Here is an 18,272-nt window from a genome sequence, read left to right as displayed (position 1 = left end):
CACACACACACACACACACACACACACACATCCATGAAAATTTTCCTTCTTTAATTATTTTTTCATTTTCTGAATATCATGATTTTATTTCCATTTGTTCCCCATAAAATCACTTTTTCTATTTAAATTATTGTTTTTATTGTTTTCAAATATAGAGATTTCATTCTCAGTTTTTTCATAAAATCCCTTTTTCTTCTGTCAGATTTAACCACTGAACTCCATTCAGAAGAAGCTAAGACTGTATGGCTGCAGCAGGGGAATGAACGAATGATACACGGATTAAAAACGAGTTTTCCAGTTCATTTTTGTTTTTATGGACATAAAATAAAACGGGAAAACGGAGGTCATTGTTTCGATTTTTCATTTTGGTTTGAAATGAAAAACCGGATAATCCGTTTTTTCAATTTAAACCAATTTATCCGACCCTGGAAATTCATCTTTGAAGTCTTTATCCGTCTACAAGACACAGGACCGATGATAAGACTGGTGTAACTCCAGTAACACGACACAAGATGGAGACAGAGCTCCGTGTCTCCCTGCTGCTGCTGGGCGGAAACATGAAGGAACATTCAGTACTACTGATACAGTCACTGGGAGGGACACATAGAGGTAGGTAAATGAAAGTAAACTGTGTGCACTGATTTGTAAGAGCTCCTTATTTTTACAATAATTAATGGACAACTATGAAGCTTCTTCTGGATCTGCTGTGTTTGTGTCTTCTGGGTTTGACCGGGATAACACTTTGTGATGAAAACGGTAAGAATGACTAACTTTGTAGATATTATTATTATTATTATTATGACAGACAGACAGACGGTGTTGTGTCAATTTTAAGGATCAAGAGCATGCCCTATGGACTATACTAATCTTAGCGTCAGTAACACATGTAACCATTAACAGCACAAGTTATTGATCTATTCCTCACAGGTGACCTCTGTGCTTTTTAAAGTATGTCATAATTTGACTATAACTATAACTTGATTGCCGTCTGTGGGAGCGGTCGCAGCCTGTAAACTGTATCGACCAGTTTTTCAATTCCAAAGCTCACTTTGAAAACTATATTAGCCTATAGCCCACCCAGAACTTTTGACTGGTTGAAATGCCCTTTTAAAAGATCAATTCAACAAGTAAATTGTGTAAAAACTAATTTTTACGCAGACACAACTTTTTCTTTTTTAAATTGCCCCTCCTAAGGACATTTCAACAGAAAAACTACTGGGGGGCTATAATCTGTCAGATATAAGCCTCATTCATTTTTGAGGCAGAAACAACAGTGACCAGGTAGAAGCTGCAATCACTTTTTGGCAAAAAATGACTGGATTGGTTCTAATCTACTGCAGTGATTCCCAATCAGAGGTATAGGCCTACATGTACCTACAGAGTTAGCTCAACTAATTTGAGAAATTATAAATTATTTGTTTAAAAGACTATATTGAATATTACACTCGTTACAGGTTTTTTTGTTTTTTTTTCGACTGCTTAAGCACTATGTTGAAAACAGGGACCAGTTTTTCAAAATACTACAGACAATCAGCAGAACACCTCAGACTCTTTGCAAAATGAAACACTCTTGCAAAAACTATACTATACTATAAAACATGTTTGTTACCATATAAAATACACACATTTCATATGACATACAGTTTTTGCCGATTGCTTACACACTGAAATCAAAAGTATTACACAATTATCAAAACCTTACACTCAAGGAGCAAAACATTTGGCCCAGATGTGCACCACTACAAGCCCAATGTCACCCTCACGCTTTTTGCTAAACAATACACACAGTGATTTTTAAAACACTAAACACACTTGTATACATTAGACACAGTATAATATAAAGTATACCATGATGGCACTTCCTTCCAAAGCAATTCCAAAGCACTGACTGTCAAACCACACCTATGAGCCAATCTGAGAAACACAGCCATCAGGTGTACAAACACATGATTGCTTACAGTTTTTTTCAATTGCTTAAACACTAAAATTAAAACTTTCCCACAATTAGCAAAACCTTTCACTCAAGGAGAAAAACACTAGCCTAGATTTGCACAACTATAAGCACACCCTAAACACACTTGTATGCATTTGACACAGAAATGTATCATGATGTCATTTCCTTGCAATTTCAAAGCAAAGGCTTTCAAATGAACACACCCACGAACCAATTGGTTAAACACAGCCACCAGATTGCTTAATTGTAGACACACCAATCAGGTTTAAGCATTGTGTAAAATGGTAAGTTCACCTGTCTTCAACCCAAATGGAGGGAGTCAGAAGAATACTGAGAGTGAGAGTGGGAATCCACAGAGGAGGAGAAGGAGGTAGAGAAAGAGGAAGAGGCCAAGCCAGAGGTAGAGGCCGAGGTGGAGGTAGAGGAAGAGGGAGAGGAAGACCTGAAGCTGGAGAATATGCTCGAAGAAGAAGAGGACCACATTTATGAAATGAAAGTTGTACAACACTAGTGGACCATGTTGTGACCCACAGATTGACGCTGAGGGAGGCTGGACTAAGAGTCAGCCAAATCTCAGTAGATATACAGTGGCATCTGTCACAAGGACATTTTGACAAGGAAACAGGTAAAAGAAAATCTGTCTACAGTTACAGTAATCAGCTGCTCATTGTATGCACAATATCAGCACTTTTGATAACCCTCCCTGTGACATTTGAGGATTGAAGGTCGAGAACAACAAGGAGGAAGGGGGGCCATATTCACGCGAGGGTTTACGCTACACACACTACTGTAGTAGCATGAAAACTGGGACATGTTTTGTTGTTGATTCTCCATATCGACATGTTGACTGATTTGGGTATATGGAGAGATATACATTATATTTTCCTCAGTCTGCAGCATTGGTCTTGCGTAGTGTTTGGTGAACTTATTGTATATTTGCACTTTCTCTGTGTACTTCATTTACAGTACTCTAATCACTTAGAAGTAGAATTGCCAAAGTGTTTAGGTTAGCAAAATCAGTGTGTAACTGGTTCAAACTGAATTAAGTCATATGAAAGTCAAATGGTAATAAAATATGTTTTTTATAAATTAGTGTATAGTTTTTGCAAGAGTGTTTCAAACACAGGACTTTCACCCAGGAGACCGGGGATCGTGTTAGAGCTGTGAATCTTCACTGATCTCCCGATTCCATTCCATTATGATTATCATTAACATCTTGCAACATAATCTGGCTACTTTAAAATTGGTTCGAAACTCTAAAAAAACTAAAGTCATGACTTTCAATAGGGGAAAATCATCTAAAAACAATGTCCCAACCATTTGTACACTTATAGGTACAGAAATTGAAGAAGTGTCACATTACAAATACTTGGACATTACCATTTATCAATCACTGTCTTTTACATAGCATGTCCAAGGATTGGTTGAAGTTGAAGTTAGGTGTTTCATGGAGCCTTAAAGGAACATGCCGACTTATTGGGAATTTAGCTTATTCATCATAACCCCCAGAGTTAGACAAGTCCATACATACCCTTCTCATCTCCGTGCGTGCTGTAATGCTGTCTGACGGCTCCAGCGGCATCAGGCCAGCACAGAACATCAGGTGAATGGTTCCAGTAATCCTACTGCTCCCAATAAGTGACAAAATAACTCCAACATGTTCCTATTTACATGTTGTGATTTGTAGAGTCACAGCGTGTACAAAAAACAACGTAACATGAGACACAGCCGTCTTCTAACTGTAAACAAACCGGGAACTATATTCTCAGACGGAAGAATATAGAACTTGGGCGGAGAGATATGCTCGCAGCAAGCCTGTCTGAGAATATAGTTCCCAGTTTGTTTGCTGTTAGAAGACGGCTGTCTCATGTTACCTTGTTTTTTGTACACGCTGTGACTATACAAATCACAACATGTAAATAGGAACATGTTGGCGTTATTTTGTCACTTTTGTCACAATTTGGAGCAGTAGGCTAGTTGGAACCAGTTACCTGCAGGATCTGTGCTAGGCTAAGCTAATGCTGGAGCCGTCAGACAGAGTTACAGCACGCACGGAGATGAGAAGGGTATGTATCGACTTGTCTTACTCTGGGGGTTACGGTGAATAAGCTAAATTCCCAATAAGTCGGCGTGTTCCTTTAAGATTCATCATAAATTTAAAATCTTATACTCATCATTGTTTGCTGTACTCTCGGGTCGAGTGGTTCTCCCTCTCAATTAGGCGTTGGATGCACTGGCATCTTTTTATTTATAAAGCAGTACTAGGACTACTTCCTCCTTATCTGAACGCTTACATCCTCCCGAGGTCTGCAGGGACATATCACTTGCGTTCACAGGATCTGTTTTTATTGTCAGTGGCACTGACTTTGGCAAAAAGGCTTTTAATTTTGCAGCACCATCTGCATGGAATCAGCTTCAGAATGAAGTACAGTTGAAGGAGTTGGTCTCACTTTATTCTTTTAAAGGCTTTTTAAAGGACCTTGCAAAAAGGCAGTCTGTCTGTCATTGTTTTTAAATCGATTTAGGACCCACATTTTTTTTTATGATGATATTGTTGTTTGAATATGATGAATGAAAGTGTGTCTATGTTTTTACTTGTTATTGTCTTTGTATTTATTTGAAACCACGCTGCTGCCACTTGCCAGGACACTCTTGTAAAAGAGATTTGTAATCTCAAGGAGTTTTGTATCCTGGTTAAATAAAGGTTTGAATGAATGAATCATGTCAGTAATTCGATTCAATATCTCGATTCATCACGATACGTCAAATACATTTTTCTATTAAAACCGTATTTAATTCATAGCTTTTCAAACTTAAAAAACAAAACATTCTGCAGCGCTCTAATAATAAATACATTGGATAAATAAAAATACAGCACTGAGCACATGGCACTTCTTGAATGTGAAAAGCATACCATAATATGTAAACAGAAATGTTGTTAGGCCTACAATAAATTATAAACAGAAATAATCGATTATGGCCTGGTCGATTATTGATGCAGCATCGTCCATGTCCGTTCAACACATTACATCACATTACATGTCATTTAGCTGACGCTTTTATCCAAAGCCACTTACAATTAAGTGTTTTCAACTCTGAAGGTTCAAACTCTAGACAGGAGTAAGTGCAAGTTTTTTTTTTTTTTTTTTTTAATTTTATCCGAGGTGTAGTTGGAAGAGATGTGTTTTTAGCCTTCGGCGGAAGATGTGTAGGCTTTCGGCCATCCTGATGTCGATGGGGAGCTCGTTCCACCATTTGGGAGCCAGGACAGTGAACAGTCGGGATTTTGTTGAGTGATTAGTTGTCCCTCGCTGTGAGGGGGCAGCAAGCAGTTTGGCTGATGCAGAGCGAAGTGGGCGGGTTGGGGTGTATGGTTTGACCATGTCCCGGATGTAAGCTGGGGCTGATCCGTTCGTGGCCCTGTATGTAAGTACTAGTGTCTTGAAGCAGATGCGGGCCGCAACTGGTAACCAGTGAAGAGAGCGGAGGAGCGGTGTAGTGTGGGAGAACTTGGGGAGGTTGAAGACAAGCCGAGCTGCTGCATTCTGAATGAGCTGCAGGGGTCGGATGGCACATGCAGGCAGGCCAATCAGGAGGGAGTTGCAGTAGTATAGACGTGAGATGACTAGAGCCTGAACCAGAACCTGAGCCGCCTTCTGCGTTAGAAGGGGACGTATCCTTCTGATGTTATGCAGCATGTATCTACACAATCGGGTGATTGCAGCAATGTTAGCAGTGAAGGAGAGTTGGTCATCAAGTGTCACACCCAGGTTTCTAGCAGTCTGGGTTGGGACTACCACAGTGTTGTCTATTGTTATAGTCAGGTCTTGGGTAGGAGAGCCCTTCCCTGGAAGGAAAAGGAGCTCAGTCTTGTCGAGGTTGAGTTTCAGATGATGTGTGGACATCCAAGAAGAGATGTCAGTCAGACAGGCTGAGATACGTGCTGCTACTTGAGTTTCAGACTCAGGAAAGGAGAGAATTAGTTGGGTGTCATCTGCATAGCTGTGATAAGAAAAGCCGTGCGAGTGAATGACAGAACCAAGAGAGTTGGTGTACAGAGAAAAGAGTAGGGGACCCAGGACTGATCCCTGAGGAACCCCAGTTTTGAGTGGACAAGGCTCTGAGCTAGATCCTCTACAAGTTACCCGGTAGGTTCGGTCTGACAGGTAAGATGTGAGCAATGAGAGCGCAGAGCCTGAGACACCCAGATTCCGGAGTGTCGAAATGAGGATCTGGTGGTTCACTGTGTTGAAGGCAGCAGAAAGATCCAGAAGGATGATGATGGAAGAGAGAGAGGTCGTTCTAGCGATGTGAAGTTTCTCAGTGACAGCAAGGAGTGCAGTTTCTGTTGAGTGACCAGCCTTCAAGCCAGACTGGTGGGGATCAAGAAGGTTGTTCTGATGGAAATAGGTAGAGAGTTGATTATAAATGGCAAGCTCAAGAGTTTTAGATAGAAATGGAAGAAGGGAGACTGGTTTATAGTTATTTACATCAGAGTCGAGTGTTGGTTTTTTGAGTAGTGGGGTCACTTTTGCCTCTTTGAGGGCATCGGGGAAATAGCCAGTTGACAAGGAGATGTTAATGAGATGGGTGGGGAAAGGAAGGAGGTCAGGAGCAATGGACTGGAGAAGGTGAGAAGGGATAGGATCCAGGGGGCAGGTGGTCGGGCAGGCAGAGGTAATCAAAGTAAGAATTTGATTTGGAGATAGAGGGGTGAAAGAGGAAAGACTACTGGATGTGATGGATGGTAAGATGATTTCAGAAGGAGTGGTGGAGAATGAAGAGCGTATGTCATCTATCTTTTTTACAAAGTAGTTGACAAAGTGGGTCAGTAGGAGGGAGGAGGTGGACTGGGGGAATCTAGGAGGTTAGAGAAGATGGAAAAATGTTTTTAGGGGTTTGAGAAAGAGGATTTAATTTTGGTTTGATAGAAAAAGCGTTTTGCTGCAGAAATAGAGGCAGCGAAGGAGATCATCCGGGTGTTTAGATTTCCACCATTTCCTTTCCGCTGCACGTATAGTTGATCTTTCAGCACGTACTGAGTCAGATAACCATGGCGCTGGGGAGGACTTGCGAGCCTGTCGTGAAGTAAAAGGGCAGAGAGAGTCAAGAGAGGAGGATAGAGTAGAGAGAAGAGTGTCTGTGGCAGCATTGGGAGGCATGAGTAAGAAAGAGTCAGATGGAGGGAGGGTAGATAGAGTACATGCCGCCAGAGGACAGGTATGGTGTCTTGAGATATGGTTGTGAGCTTGGGAGAGTGGGAGAGAGTAAGAGATGAAAATGGTCTGAGGTATGGAGTGGAGTAACAGTGAGGTTGGATTAAAAAACACCTCTAGTTCGTGTCCCGCATGTGTCTTTAACAGTCCCGTTATTCCCGCGTCACGGAAACGTAAGCCCACCCACAAGCTTTTCCTTAACATAACTGCGTCAAAAGGGACGCCAATCGTCCCGACCAAGGGCGTTTAGATACAGCGCGTTATATGACAATAAAGGAGAATTACAACGACAAAGGGACTGTAATGGGAAAAATTACATTGAAGCATGATTCATTATATTCTTATGTTTTATTTGTGCTTTGGTTTTTCTTTCAACTATTTATTCTTCCAAAGGAGAATACATAGTTGAAAGCAATACAGAATGCCTGAGAGCCTTACTGCAATATTTTCCATTATGTTTTTATATTTGGATTGTAATCTGTTTCCCTTTACATAAAGATATTTCCAGCATATTGATTCAGAAAAAGGTAGAAATAGGTGCATAAAAATTCACCAGAATGCAGGAAATTAAGTGTTTAATGCTCAAAATTTTCTGGGGAGGACCCCAGAAAGTTCTTTGTCAGGTAAATGTTGTAGGACAATGTCTTCCTCTGATGTAGAAGTACACTGTAAAGGACCGTCCACACCAAGAACGATAAATATAGCGTTAACTATAAATCTATAGTTTTAAAAATCATTCTAACTCAAGTGGATGGAGTCCACACCACAACTATAATGACAATGACAGTGTAGAGCGATATCGTTGGCATCACTTACAGAGAGATTTGATGAACCGGTAGCAAAAGTTCAAATCAGAAAGGAATTTATTGCTAGTAGTTGCCCTTCATGTAATTTGCCTTGATGATTGGTGCATACATACACAGAAAAGCATTAACATTAATAAGAATAAAGAATGTACTAAAAGTACAGACACAAAAATATACAAAATATCTGTTTAAGTAATTTAAGACTGTGTACAGTTTCCACAGGAAGTACATCCTCTGCTAGGCTTCTTTGATGAGGGAGCTGATGTTCAGTATCTCGGTCCTGGGAGATGATGGATCCCAGGAAGCGAAAGGACTCACAGGGTTGACTGTGGAGTCACCCTAAGCCCACAACCGTCTCCACTGTCTTTAGAGCATTTAGCCCCAGGTTATTCTTACTGCACCAGGTCAACAGCTGGTCACTTTCCCACCTGTAGGTGGACTTATCCCCACCAGGATGTTGAGGGTTGTTGTAGTGTGTGGGGGGGCAGTGACGAGGCCCCCACACCTACGGGGGTGGTGAGGTGTGGCAGCAGGACTGGAGCTGGTGAATGAAGCCTAGCATCACCACACAGCCAGCGTACGGTAACATCTTCCATGAGTTTACCTGGAACTCCCAGACAGCAAGCATGTGTAGTTTCATCTGTTTCTCTCTGCCGTTGTTGTTTTTCATATTTCACACGGGTAACTTAACGTTATAGTGGTCCATCTAAACAAGCGCTAAAGTTAGCTAATGTCAGTAGCTATTGTAGCTATGTGTGGCTGTGACAGACAATGGCAGAGAAGAAACTGATTTATTTTACATTTGGGAGTTCCTGGTGAAGCCGTGAAAGATGCTGTAGATGTACGGTAAATCCAGAGGTTGACTGCGGTCGGGTCAAGCCGTCAGTGAGCAACATGCTCTGTGTTTCTGCACAGGTCTGCTTTTTTTTGTTTTTCTCCAACATTTAGCGACAAACTAGAACTCTTGTAGATGTATACTGCCCCTGTCTGGTCTGGAAGAATTGCGTACCTCGGTACCTACAATACTGTAGAAAAACGAGTGTCCATCACATTTTCAGAATTTACCAACTTGGTAACGAAGTACCAGTTCTCGTGACCTCCCTAAAACCAGGGCTTGTCATTGTTGTCAACTTTTATTTATATAGCGCCTTTCAAGAAACACAAAGACACCTTACATAATCACTGTGGCTAAGCTAAAGGAGGTTTTAGGCTGTGGTAAACAGGTGGTGTTTTTTAAAAATGTCCAGGGATGTAGCATTTTGGATATCTGCAGGGTGGGGGGGGGGGATGTTCCAGAGGGGTGGGGCTGCAAAACTGAAGGCTCTGTCTCCAAAGGTATAGAGTCTGGTGTGGGGAATGGAGTACAGGCCAGCGTCTGAGAACTGCAGGTTTCAGGGTGGGGTGTAAGGATGGAGGAGGTGTGTGTGATTTCACAGCCTCTGTGTGCCTCTGTGTCCAAGATGTTGTTAGCAGTTCTGAAAACATCCCAGTCTGTACAGTCCAAACACGCCTGAAGATCTGCTACAGCTTTACTGATCCACTTCTCAGATGTCCTCACAACAGGTTTAGAAAGTTTTATTTCTGCCTGTATGAGGGAATCAGGTGGACCATGGCATGGTCTAAGTTTCCCAGTGCAGCGTGGTTGACTGTATGATAAGCATTCCTGACTGTTGTGTAATGTGTAATAGTGATCCAATATACAGTATTCTCTCTGGTTGGACATTTAATAAACTCTGTCTGTATTTGAGGAGTTCATGACTGATATTCCCTTTGATGAAGTCACTGAGGACAATAACCAGGGAATCTGGGTTATTCCGTTCACAGTATCTGATCAGCAAGCATGCGCTGTGCTTCCTGCATGGCCTACAGGGGAATGTAAACACCGACCAGAAAAGATCAGTTAAGATCATTATACCAGCCACTTGTAGTGTAAAACAGATACCTCAAATTTTTGATTTGGTCCTCTCTGAACAGCTGAAATCCAGCCAGCTGTAGCGCTGAGTCGGGTATAGAATCACAGAGCTACGTCTCTGTGAAGCACAAAATGGCAGATGTAAAAAGTCACTGTTTTTCCTCAACAGTAGCTGAAGTTCGTCCAGTTTATTGCACAGTGAACACACAATGGAGAGGAATATCCCAGGTAGTGGAGTCTGAAATCTTGAGAAAATGTACAAGCACACCGGCCCTTCAACCCCGTCTCCTTCTCCTGTGATTCACTTCATGGGCCACGGTTAAGGCACCTTTTACCAGAATGTCAATTAAACTCATGGAAGATGCAAGAAAAATGGGAAATAAATCTGCTGGTGTTGTTTCCCTGATGTTCATGATCTCATCTCTCATCAAATCTGTATTTTCAACAAAAACAAGACAACACAATGAGCACCGAATCACTGTGGCGACCATTGTTAGCGTCATCTTGTATCTAATCTTGAATAGAAAACACTAACTGTGTCTATACTTTTCCAATGTCTCCTGGAGACATGGATGAACAGCGTCCTTTTAAAAAATATTTCCCCTCATTTAGTGTTTTCATAACTAGTGCAGTGCCCGTTGAAAATGTTTGGAATGGGCTGATTGCTTGGCCTGTTGTAGTGCTGCTTGTAGAATTCTCCAAAACCAAACAGTACCCCACAATTACTTACAGAAGGACCCCAAACCACTTAATATGCAACTCCACTGTATAGCTCACTACTGACCTATAGTGTACTTCTACATCAGAGGAAGACATTGTACTGACAGAGAAAATTCTGAATGTTATCACAAAATATCACATATCATATATATATATATATATATATATATAGGCCAAAAACCAAAAAAAGATCTCAAATTTGGAACCAAAGATCTCAAATTTGGACTCATCCGAACAAAGCACAGATTTCCACTGGTCTAATGTCCATTCCTTGTGTTTCTTGGCCCTTCTTCTGCTTGTGGCCTCTCCTTAGCAGTGGTTTCCTAGCAACTATTTGACCATGAAGGCCTGATTCGCGCAGTCTCCTCTTAACAGTTCTAGAGATGTGTCTGCTGCTAGAACTCTGTGTGGCATTCATCTGGTCTCTAATCTGAGCTGCTGTTAACTGCGATTTCTGAGGCTGGTGACTCGGATTAACTTATCCTCAGCAGCAGAGGTGACTCTTGGTCTTCCTTTCCGGGGGTGGTCCTATTGTGAGCCAGTTTCGTTGTAGCGCTTGATGGTTTTTGCGACTGCACTTGGGGACACATTCAAAGTTTTCGCAATTTTCCGGACTGACTGACCTTCATTTGTTAAAGTAATGATGGCCACTCGTTTCTCTTTACTTAGCTGATTGGTTCTGGCCATAATATGAATTCACAACACAACTGATGGTCCCAACCCCATTAATAAGGGAACAAATTCCCCTAATTAACCCTGACAAGGCACACCTGTGAAGTGAAAAACATTTCAGGTGACTACCTCATGAAGCTCATTGAGAGAACGCCAAGTGTTTGCAGTACTATCAAAAAAAGCAAAGGATGGCTACTTTGAGGAATCTAAAATATAAGACATGTTTTCAGTTATTTCACACTTTTTCGTTAAGTACATAATTCCATATGTGTTCATTCAATGGAATGGCCTGACCTGACCTCAACCCCATTGAACACTCGTGGGATCAGCTTGGGCGTGCTGTTCGTGCCAGAGAGACCAATACAACCATGTTGGTTGGCTTGCTACATGTGCTATAGTTGAAGAATGGGATGCCATCCCAAAGCAATGTGTGATCAAGCTGGTGACCAGCATGAGGAGGAGGTGCCAGGCTGGATCTTCCACACTCTACTGACACCACTAGCGGCGCCAGGATATTGATTGTAGGTGGGCCTCCAGAAAACTGGATGGGCCAGTTAAAATAAGCCAATAAAAAACCAGGTTCCCCCTGCATACAGACAGCCAGACACTAACGTTAACGTTAGCCTAACTGTTACCCTACTTGCCTTGCTGGTGTGATGCGGGGTGACTACGGGAGGACTTGATGGGGAGAGGGCGGCCGAGCAGGATGGTAACTCGTCACTTGTAACCGCGTTACTTAAAATGTCCTCCTCCTGCTCCTCGGAGCGTTTCTTGCTGAATTTAAATGAAAACGAGCTGCTTTGCGTTTCATATTAGCTAATAGCTACCGTCTTTTTTTTTTTTTTTTTTTTTTTTTTTTTTTTTTGAGCTTGCTTGAAAAGCTTGCACGCAACGTCATTCATTTCATTGGATCACTTGCTGGTGATGATGCAGCCTGTGGGCGGGGCTTAAGAGGCCACACGTGGGGTTGAAGCCGCTGATTGGCTGAGAAGCTTTCACTCAAAGCTTCCCTCGGGCTGCTTATTGGATGAACTGCTAGAATGAAAATCACTCGCTACTCACTATAGGCCTGGGTCAAAATGGGTGGGCCCGGACCTAAAATGGGTGGGCCCAGGCCCACCCGGGCCCAATGGTAGCGCCGCGGGTGACTGAAACTCCTGTTTGTTAAATGAATGAAATGGGAAATTGCCAATATATGTTGTTACTTTAGACTTCAATAAACCAATCCACCAAACAACACCAAACAAAAGTCAACAAAGAAAAGGCATTGTAAGAGAAGAATTGGCAAATATTTCATTGGCGCAACCCACATACTCAGCTCTGCTGCTTATCCCACAAATACATGTTGCTTACAAATGTGGCACCATTTAAAGGGGAAATAATCAGGCTTTCCAAAGGTATAAGATTCTTTGCCAGGAAGCATTGTTAGTAGTGACGTCTGAAGTCAAATAAGTGATATCTAAAGGAGATTACGCCCTAGGCCGTTTAAAAATTGCACCGTGAATAATTTTTTATCTCAACCGGTTGTCATTTTTACACATTCATATAGTTTTTTAACTGATTCACATCACAATGTACCTCCTTAATGTATAATCCTGTTACTATTTTTTAGTCATTGTTTATCCTTCGTTCACAGTTGCTCCAGAGCCAGACATCAACATTATTGATGCCACAGATGATGGAGTGTTGCTGCAGTGTGAGGTCCGAGGTGCTGCTCCGAAACCTAGAGTAGAGTGGCAGGACAGAGATGGAAACAAACTTCCTGCTAAAGAACCGCAGGTCTCTGAAAGAGGAGACAGATACCACATCACCCTCCAGACTACTGTGACCAAGACCAGCTGCTGTCGCTGTGTGGTCACACAGGAGGAAACCAACCGGAGGACTCATGCTGAGATTTATGTGGCTATTATTGGTAAGATTCCTCCTTAAGTTGTTCATGTGTTTTAGCAGCACATTTAACTGTTCTTTATGTTTACTCTCAGGCTGTTCTCATCAACCATTCATACATGTACTGTAGCTACGAAAAATAAAGCTCTGTAATGCGTATGTATTCCACGTATTTATTACTGTCAGCACCACAGCGACTGCTGCTGTAAAACACAGGACTTTCAAGCAGGGAGAGGAGTTTTCTTCCCGGGCGAAAACAAAAGGAATGTTTGAATCCAAACCATGATCTTGTTGTTTTGGTGTCTAAATGTACCTGTCGTCCCTGCATGACGCTGACTTTTTGTCAGCTAAACTCAACTGTAACGGCGGCTGACAAAAGCGACAGCTCACAGAGCTCTGTACCCGTCCTCACGTGACCGTCCGGTGGTTGCCTAATTTTGTGGGATGTTATTCAAACTGTTATACATGAGTTTCCATACCATATCATATGACCCATTCATGAGAATGAGTTTGAATGTGTCTGCAACCATTCTACTGAACATATGTAGTCACACGTGCAAAATAAACTAACTACACTAAACTAAAACTAACTTTTTGTGATGTGTTTCAGTCGAAATGAGCATCTGGACCAAAATACTTGGAGCTGTTGGAATTCTTGCTGTTGTACTTGGAGTTGCAGCAGCAGCTTTTCTTTTTCATAGAAATAACAACAAGAACAAGTATTACAAGTAAGTGTCCAATAGTGTTAACCCTACCATCTATTTATATTGTGAAAGCAAAGCAGTAGGAGTCTTTATTTAAGAAAGGAACAATAAAATCATCATTATACGTGTATTACTATTGTATTACTATACCACTATTTTTTATCTGTTAAATACAGACAAACAAGAAAGAAATACACCTGAAGCAGAGCACAAAACAAGACAGCACAGAAGCAAAAAGATTAGCAACAAAACAACCAACAAAGCAGAATGGCTTACAAGTAAAACAACAGAGCAGACAGTACAAAGATTAGAAAAGATACCAATGTTGAGAGCGATAAAAGCAGTAGGGCAATAAGAGGGGGAAAAAAATACCTAAAATACATACATGTTGAGATTGCAAACTAACAGAATACATAAATAAATAGTTTTAGTGCTGACATGTATATGTACAGTACAGGCCAAAAGTTTGGACACACCTTCTCATTCAATGTGTTTCTTGATTTTCATGACTATTTACATTGTAGATTCTTACTGAAGGCATCAAAAGTATGAATGAACACATATGGAATTATGTACTTAACAAAAAAGTGTGAAATAACTGAAAACATGTCTTATATTTTAGATTCGTCAAAGTAGCCACCCTTTGCTTTTTTTTGATAACTCTGCAAACCCTTGGTGTTCTCTCAATGAGCTTCATGAGGTAGTCACCTGAAATGTTTTTCACTTCACAGGTGTGCTTTGTCAGGGTTAATTAGTGGAAGTTTTTCCCTTATTAATAGAAAAGCAAAGGGTGGCTACTTTGAAGAATCTAAAATATAAGACATGTTTTCACTTATTTCACACTTTTTTGTTATAATTCCATATGTGTTCATTCATAGTTTTGATGCCTTCAGTGAGAATCTACAATGTAAATAGTCATGAAAATACAAAGGAAACTCATTTAATGAGAAGGTGTGTCCAAACTTTTGGCCTGTACTGTATTTACCATCCATTATGTTAGCTGCTTGGTAAAAGTCTTATATGTGTTTAATTGTCTGATATGGTCTGAGAATGAGTTCCACTCTCTTGACCCTCTGACAGACCAGGCTGACTGACTAAAATAACACAATGTCCTCTTGATGATCCCCCTGTGACTCGATCAGCATCTGTTCTTCTGTTAATGTCAATCAATCAATCAATCAACAAGTGGCAGTGGAGCTAGGTTGTGTGAGTGACTTTATATACTAAGGGACCGTTTGGTATTTATGGAATGGACCATAGGGTCATGTCTTTTTATTCTTTATTGAGGGGAGGGTCATCCAACATTTTTCATGAAAACTTTTGTATTCATGAAACAGCAAAATTTCAAAGTGGCTTGTTTTGGTGTTTGATATTTTTCCATGTAGCTCTTAGTCTCGGCACTCCTTTGCTACCAGATGGGTCTGACCCATGAGTTTGCTGGGGGCACTGCTTTAGTAAAAACAAAAATATTTCCTGGCTGATGATGGGAGCAGCAGGACACAAAAAACAAAAATGACTGTTGCACTATCTGGACATCTTACCGTGCCAAGGTTGCAATAAAGGTTTCCTAAATGCCACATTTGATGTCAGCTTACTAATTGATGGGGGGGGGGGGGGGGGGGGATTGCGGGTTTTGTGTAGATTTGGACTTACGTTTATTCCACTTTGTTTAGATGGCGAAGTGGAGGAGTCCACAGCAACCAGTTTGTGTGTTGAATGTTACCCAGAGTGCCTTGCTGAATGGTCTCAATATTGTATTGTTTTATTTCATGTGAATACTAGTTTACTAGAGGAGTAACTTAGTATTTGAAGTAATGCAGTAATGCAGGAAGTGTACATTTAGTTTCCATGCTTATTGTGTTTCCACAAATCTACTGAAATGGCCACCACACCATAACAGAGGAGAGGGATGCGTCAGATGAGAATCCAGAGGTTTAGGCACATACATTATGGCTGAAATAAAAACAATGGAACTCTGTTTTTTTTTTATTGATCAGTTAATGTATATGAGCAGCTGCACAACGTGCAAAAGAACTGGATGAGATGATTATTGATCAGTGTGGTGATTGATAAATAGACTCTCAGCCAGTTACATCACTTTTTTTCATCAACATTTTTTTATTTCTTGCAGGTTCGAATCCTAAGACAAAGAAGCATCAGCTGCTAAATAATCCGACACACAACCGCCCACGAGGAAACCTGAAACAAAGAAGAAATCAGACAAAAGTTTTAGGTCATACAAAAATTAATACGTATTGCAGAATTGATGCATTGAAGGCATAATAATATGTTTTATTTATGGACACCTTTCTTGTCAGTCAGGTCACTTAACGCAGTTAAACTAATTAAAAACAAGAACACAGACAGCTACATAAAAACAAAGAACGAAGACCCCATGGTTGCTTAGTCTACGTCTACACTATTACGTTTTGGTTTAAAATATAATATGTGTAATATGTTTACCTCATTATTTGAAATACACCAGGTCAGGTTTAACATGAAAATCCAACAATATAAAAAGCAACAGAAAACTCTTTTTTTAAAATCTTTTATTGTATCTCAATGTAGCACTTTCAGTTGGTGTAGTTGCATGACTCTTTTGGGTTTGTTTCCACGTGGCTGAATGCACTTTTTGTAACTCGTTTTGGATAAAAGCTAATATATGAGACAAATAAATCTTATTCAATCTATTGTCTGTCTCTAACATTCATTAAATACTTTACGTTTTCAACATCAGTTAGTCAGTTTTTTTTTTTTTAAGAAAAACTTGAGATATTCAGGTTGTAGTACTTCCAAGCCCCAAATGAGCTATATATTTAAAATGACAAAATATGAGACTTTCTTGAACTGTTTCTTGAACTTGAAAGCATTCTTTTAACAGATATGTTTTTAGCCTTTACTGTGTACCTCAGCAGACTGTTGAAATGAACCATTTGTACATATAGCTACGATTTATTAACGTCAGCACCACATTTATGGAGTTATATTACTGTCATTAGTCAAGAGCGCATTATTTCAATTTGAGAGCATTTCTCACTGATATTACGTTCAGATTTCTTGCTCTCACACCCAAATAGTCACTGCTCGCACTCAAAACCTTGCTCTCACACTCAAATATTCACTGCTCATGCTTGGATTTGCTCTACTTGTGCTCAAACTTTCTGCTTGGACTCGGATATGTTGTTGTTTGGACAGATTTCCTGCTCTCAGCTTTGAACTTTCTCCTCGCACTCAGGCTGATTCTGCTCGCTTGCAAAGTTTCTGCTCTCGGATTTCTCGCGCTTGGCTTTTTTTTTGTGTTATAACCCTGCCAAAAGTCAACAACCAATAGAATGCCAGCTGTAGTGTTGACCAATGAAATGATCCCTGCCCCGTTGAGGGTGCGTTCACTTTACGTTAGAACGTCTGTTGAGGGCGGCTGCTCTGTAACCAAGTTTATATATCCCCGCGCCGTTTATAGCTTTATTATAAGCATATGTCAACAATGTGCACAGAATGGTCGACGCATTTTCACCTGCACCCATCAGGAAACGGGAGAAAGCTTTGAAGAGGGACGTATGAAGTTATGTCCACAACTACGAGGGTGAGTAATAACATAACTTAAGCACCTAGCTAGCTAGCTAGCATATGGCGCTAGCATATAGCCTAGCTTGATGGCCATAAACAAATAGATGCTCTTTATTGTATAGCTAGATTGAACGACATATGACGGACTGTATGTGTATATGTGATGACCCCACTTTGTATTTTTTCCTCGTTTGGTTAACCATGTTCCTGGGATTTGGCTAATTTCATGTTAGAGCCAGTAGTAAAACCTAAACTGTAATATAACTGAAAGAACACCAGAAACTGGATTGTTTGTGTCAGTTTTTGCATCACTGTTGTTGTTCATCAGAATTTAGTCTTCATTCCTTCATATAACATTAGTCTGAAAATGATGGATTCATATCAGTCTGTTTAAAAAGTTGTAACATTAAGTACAATTTCACCACTATAACAAAAACAGATCTAGAAATGATATGGTTTCTTATTTGCTCCTTAAATAGCAGTTATTTGTTTAATTAATACAAAGCGAACTGAACTGAAAAAGCAAGTATTTTGTTTTACTTTCTTTTCATCCAGGTGGGGCTGAGGGGCTCGACCCCTGTTGATCTGTGTGTGTCATATCACCAACCCATGATAGCTAGAATTCACCCTACTACTCCAGATCTACCTACTGTATGGCTGACTACAGACTACAGCCATCTGGTCCAGATCTACCTACTGTATGACTGACTACAGACTACAACCATCTGGTCCAGATCTACCTACTGTATGACTGACTACAGACTACAACCATCTGCTCCAGATCTACCTACTGTATGGCTGACTACAGACTACAACCATCTGGTCCAGATCTAC

The 18,272-nt window shown here is 40.7% G+C and overlaps 1 protein-coding gene across 2 annotated transcripts; it reads left to right on the top strand.

Annotated features, from left to right (window-relative positions):
- The first annotated feature begins 526 nt into the window (after nt 1-526).
- On the top strand, nt 527-16,241 carry LOC114554970 (selection and upkeep of intraepithelial T-cells protein 2). 2 transcript variants are annotated; one of them, XM_028577083.1, is made up of 4 exons: nt 527-609; nt 12,917-13,192; nt 13,778-13,895; nt 16,003-16,241. In XM_028577083.1, exons 1-4 carry the CDS (start codon nt 558-560, stop codon nt 16,013-16,015), a joined length of 459 nt encoding a protein of 152 aa, XP_028432884.1. In that variant the 5' UTR covers nt 527-557; the 3' UTR covers nt 16,016-16,241. The 2 variants fall into 2 exon arrangements, with proteins under 2 accessions (XP_028432884.1, XP_028432883.1); XM_028577082.1 differs by lacking the exon at nt 527-609 and adding an exon at nt 658-756.
- The last annotated feature ends 2,031 nt before the right edge of the window (nt 16,242-18,272 follow it).

Source organism: Perca flavescens, chromosome 4 (assembly GCF_004354835.1).
Source record: "Perca flavescens isolate YP-PL-M2 chromosome 4, PFLA_1.0, whole genome shotgun sequence".
Classification (NCBI taxonomy): domain Eukaryota; kingdom Metazoa; phylum Chordata; class Actinopteri; order Perciformes; family Percidae; genus Perca; species Perca flavescens.
Note: the sequence above shows the minus strand (reverse complement) of the source record. Positions and strands in the feature narration are given on the sequence as shown.

Excerpts from the sequence above, each read along its gene's own strand:
- LOC114554970 (XM_028577082.1), top strand. The coding sequence starts at position 684 with ATGAAGCTTCTTCTGGATCTGCTGTGTTTGTGTCTTCTGGGTTTGACC. Across the intron at positions 757-12,916 it reads AACACTTTGTGATGAAAACG|TTGCTCCAGAGCCAGACATC; the intron begins GTAAGAATGACT and ends CTTCGTTCACAG. Across the intron at positions 13,193-13,777 it reads GATTTATGTGGCTATTATTG|TCGAAATGAGCATCTGGACC; the intron begins GTAAGATTCCTC and ends GATGTGTTTCAG.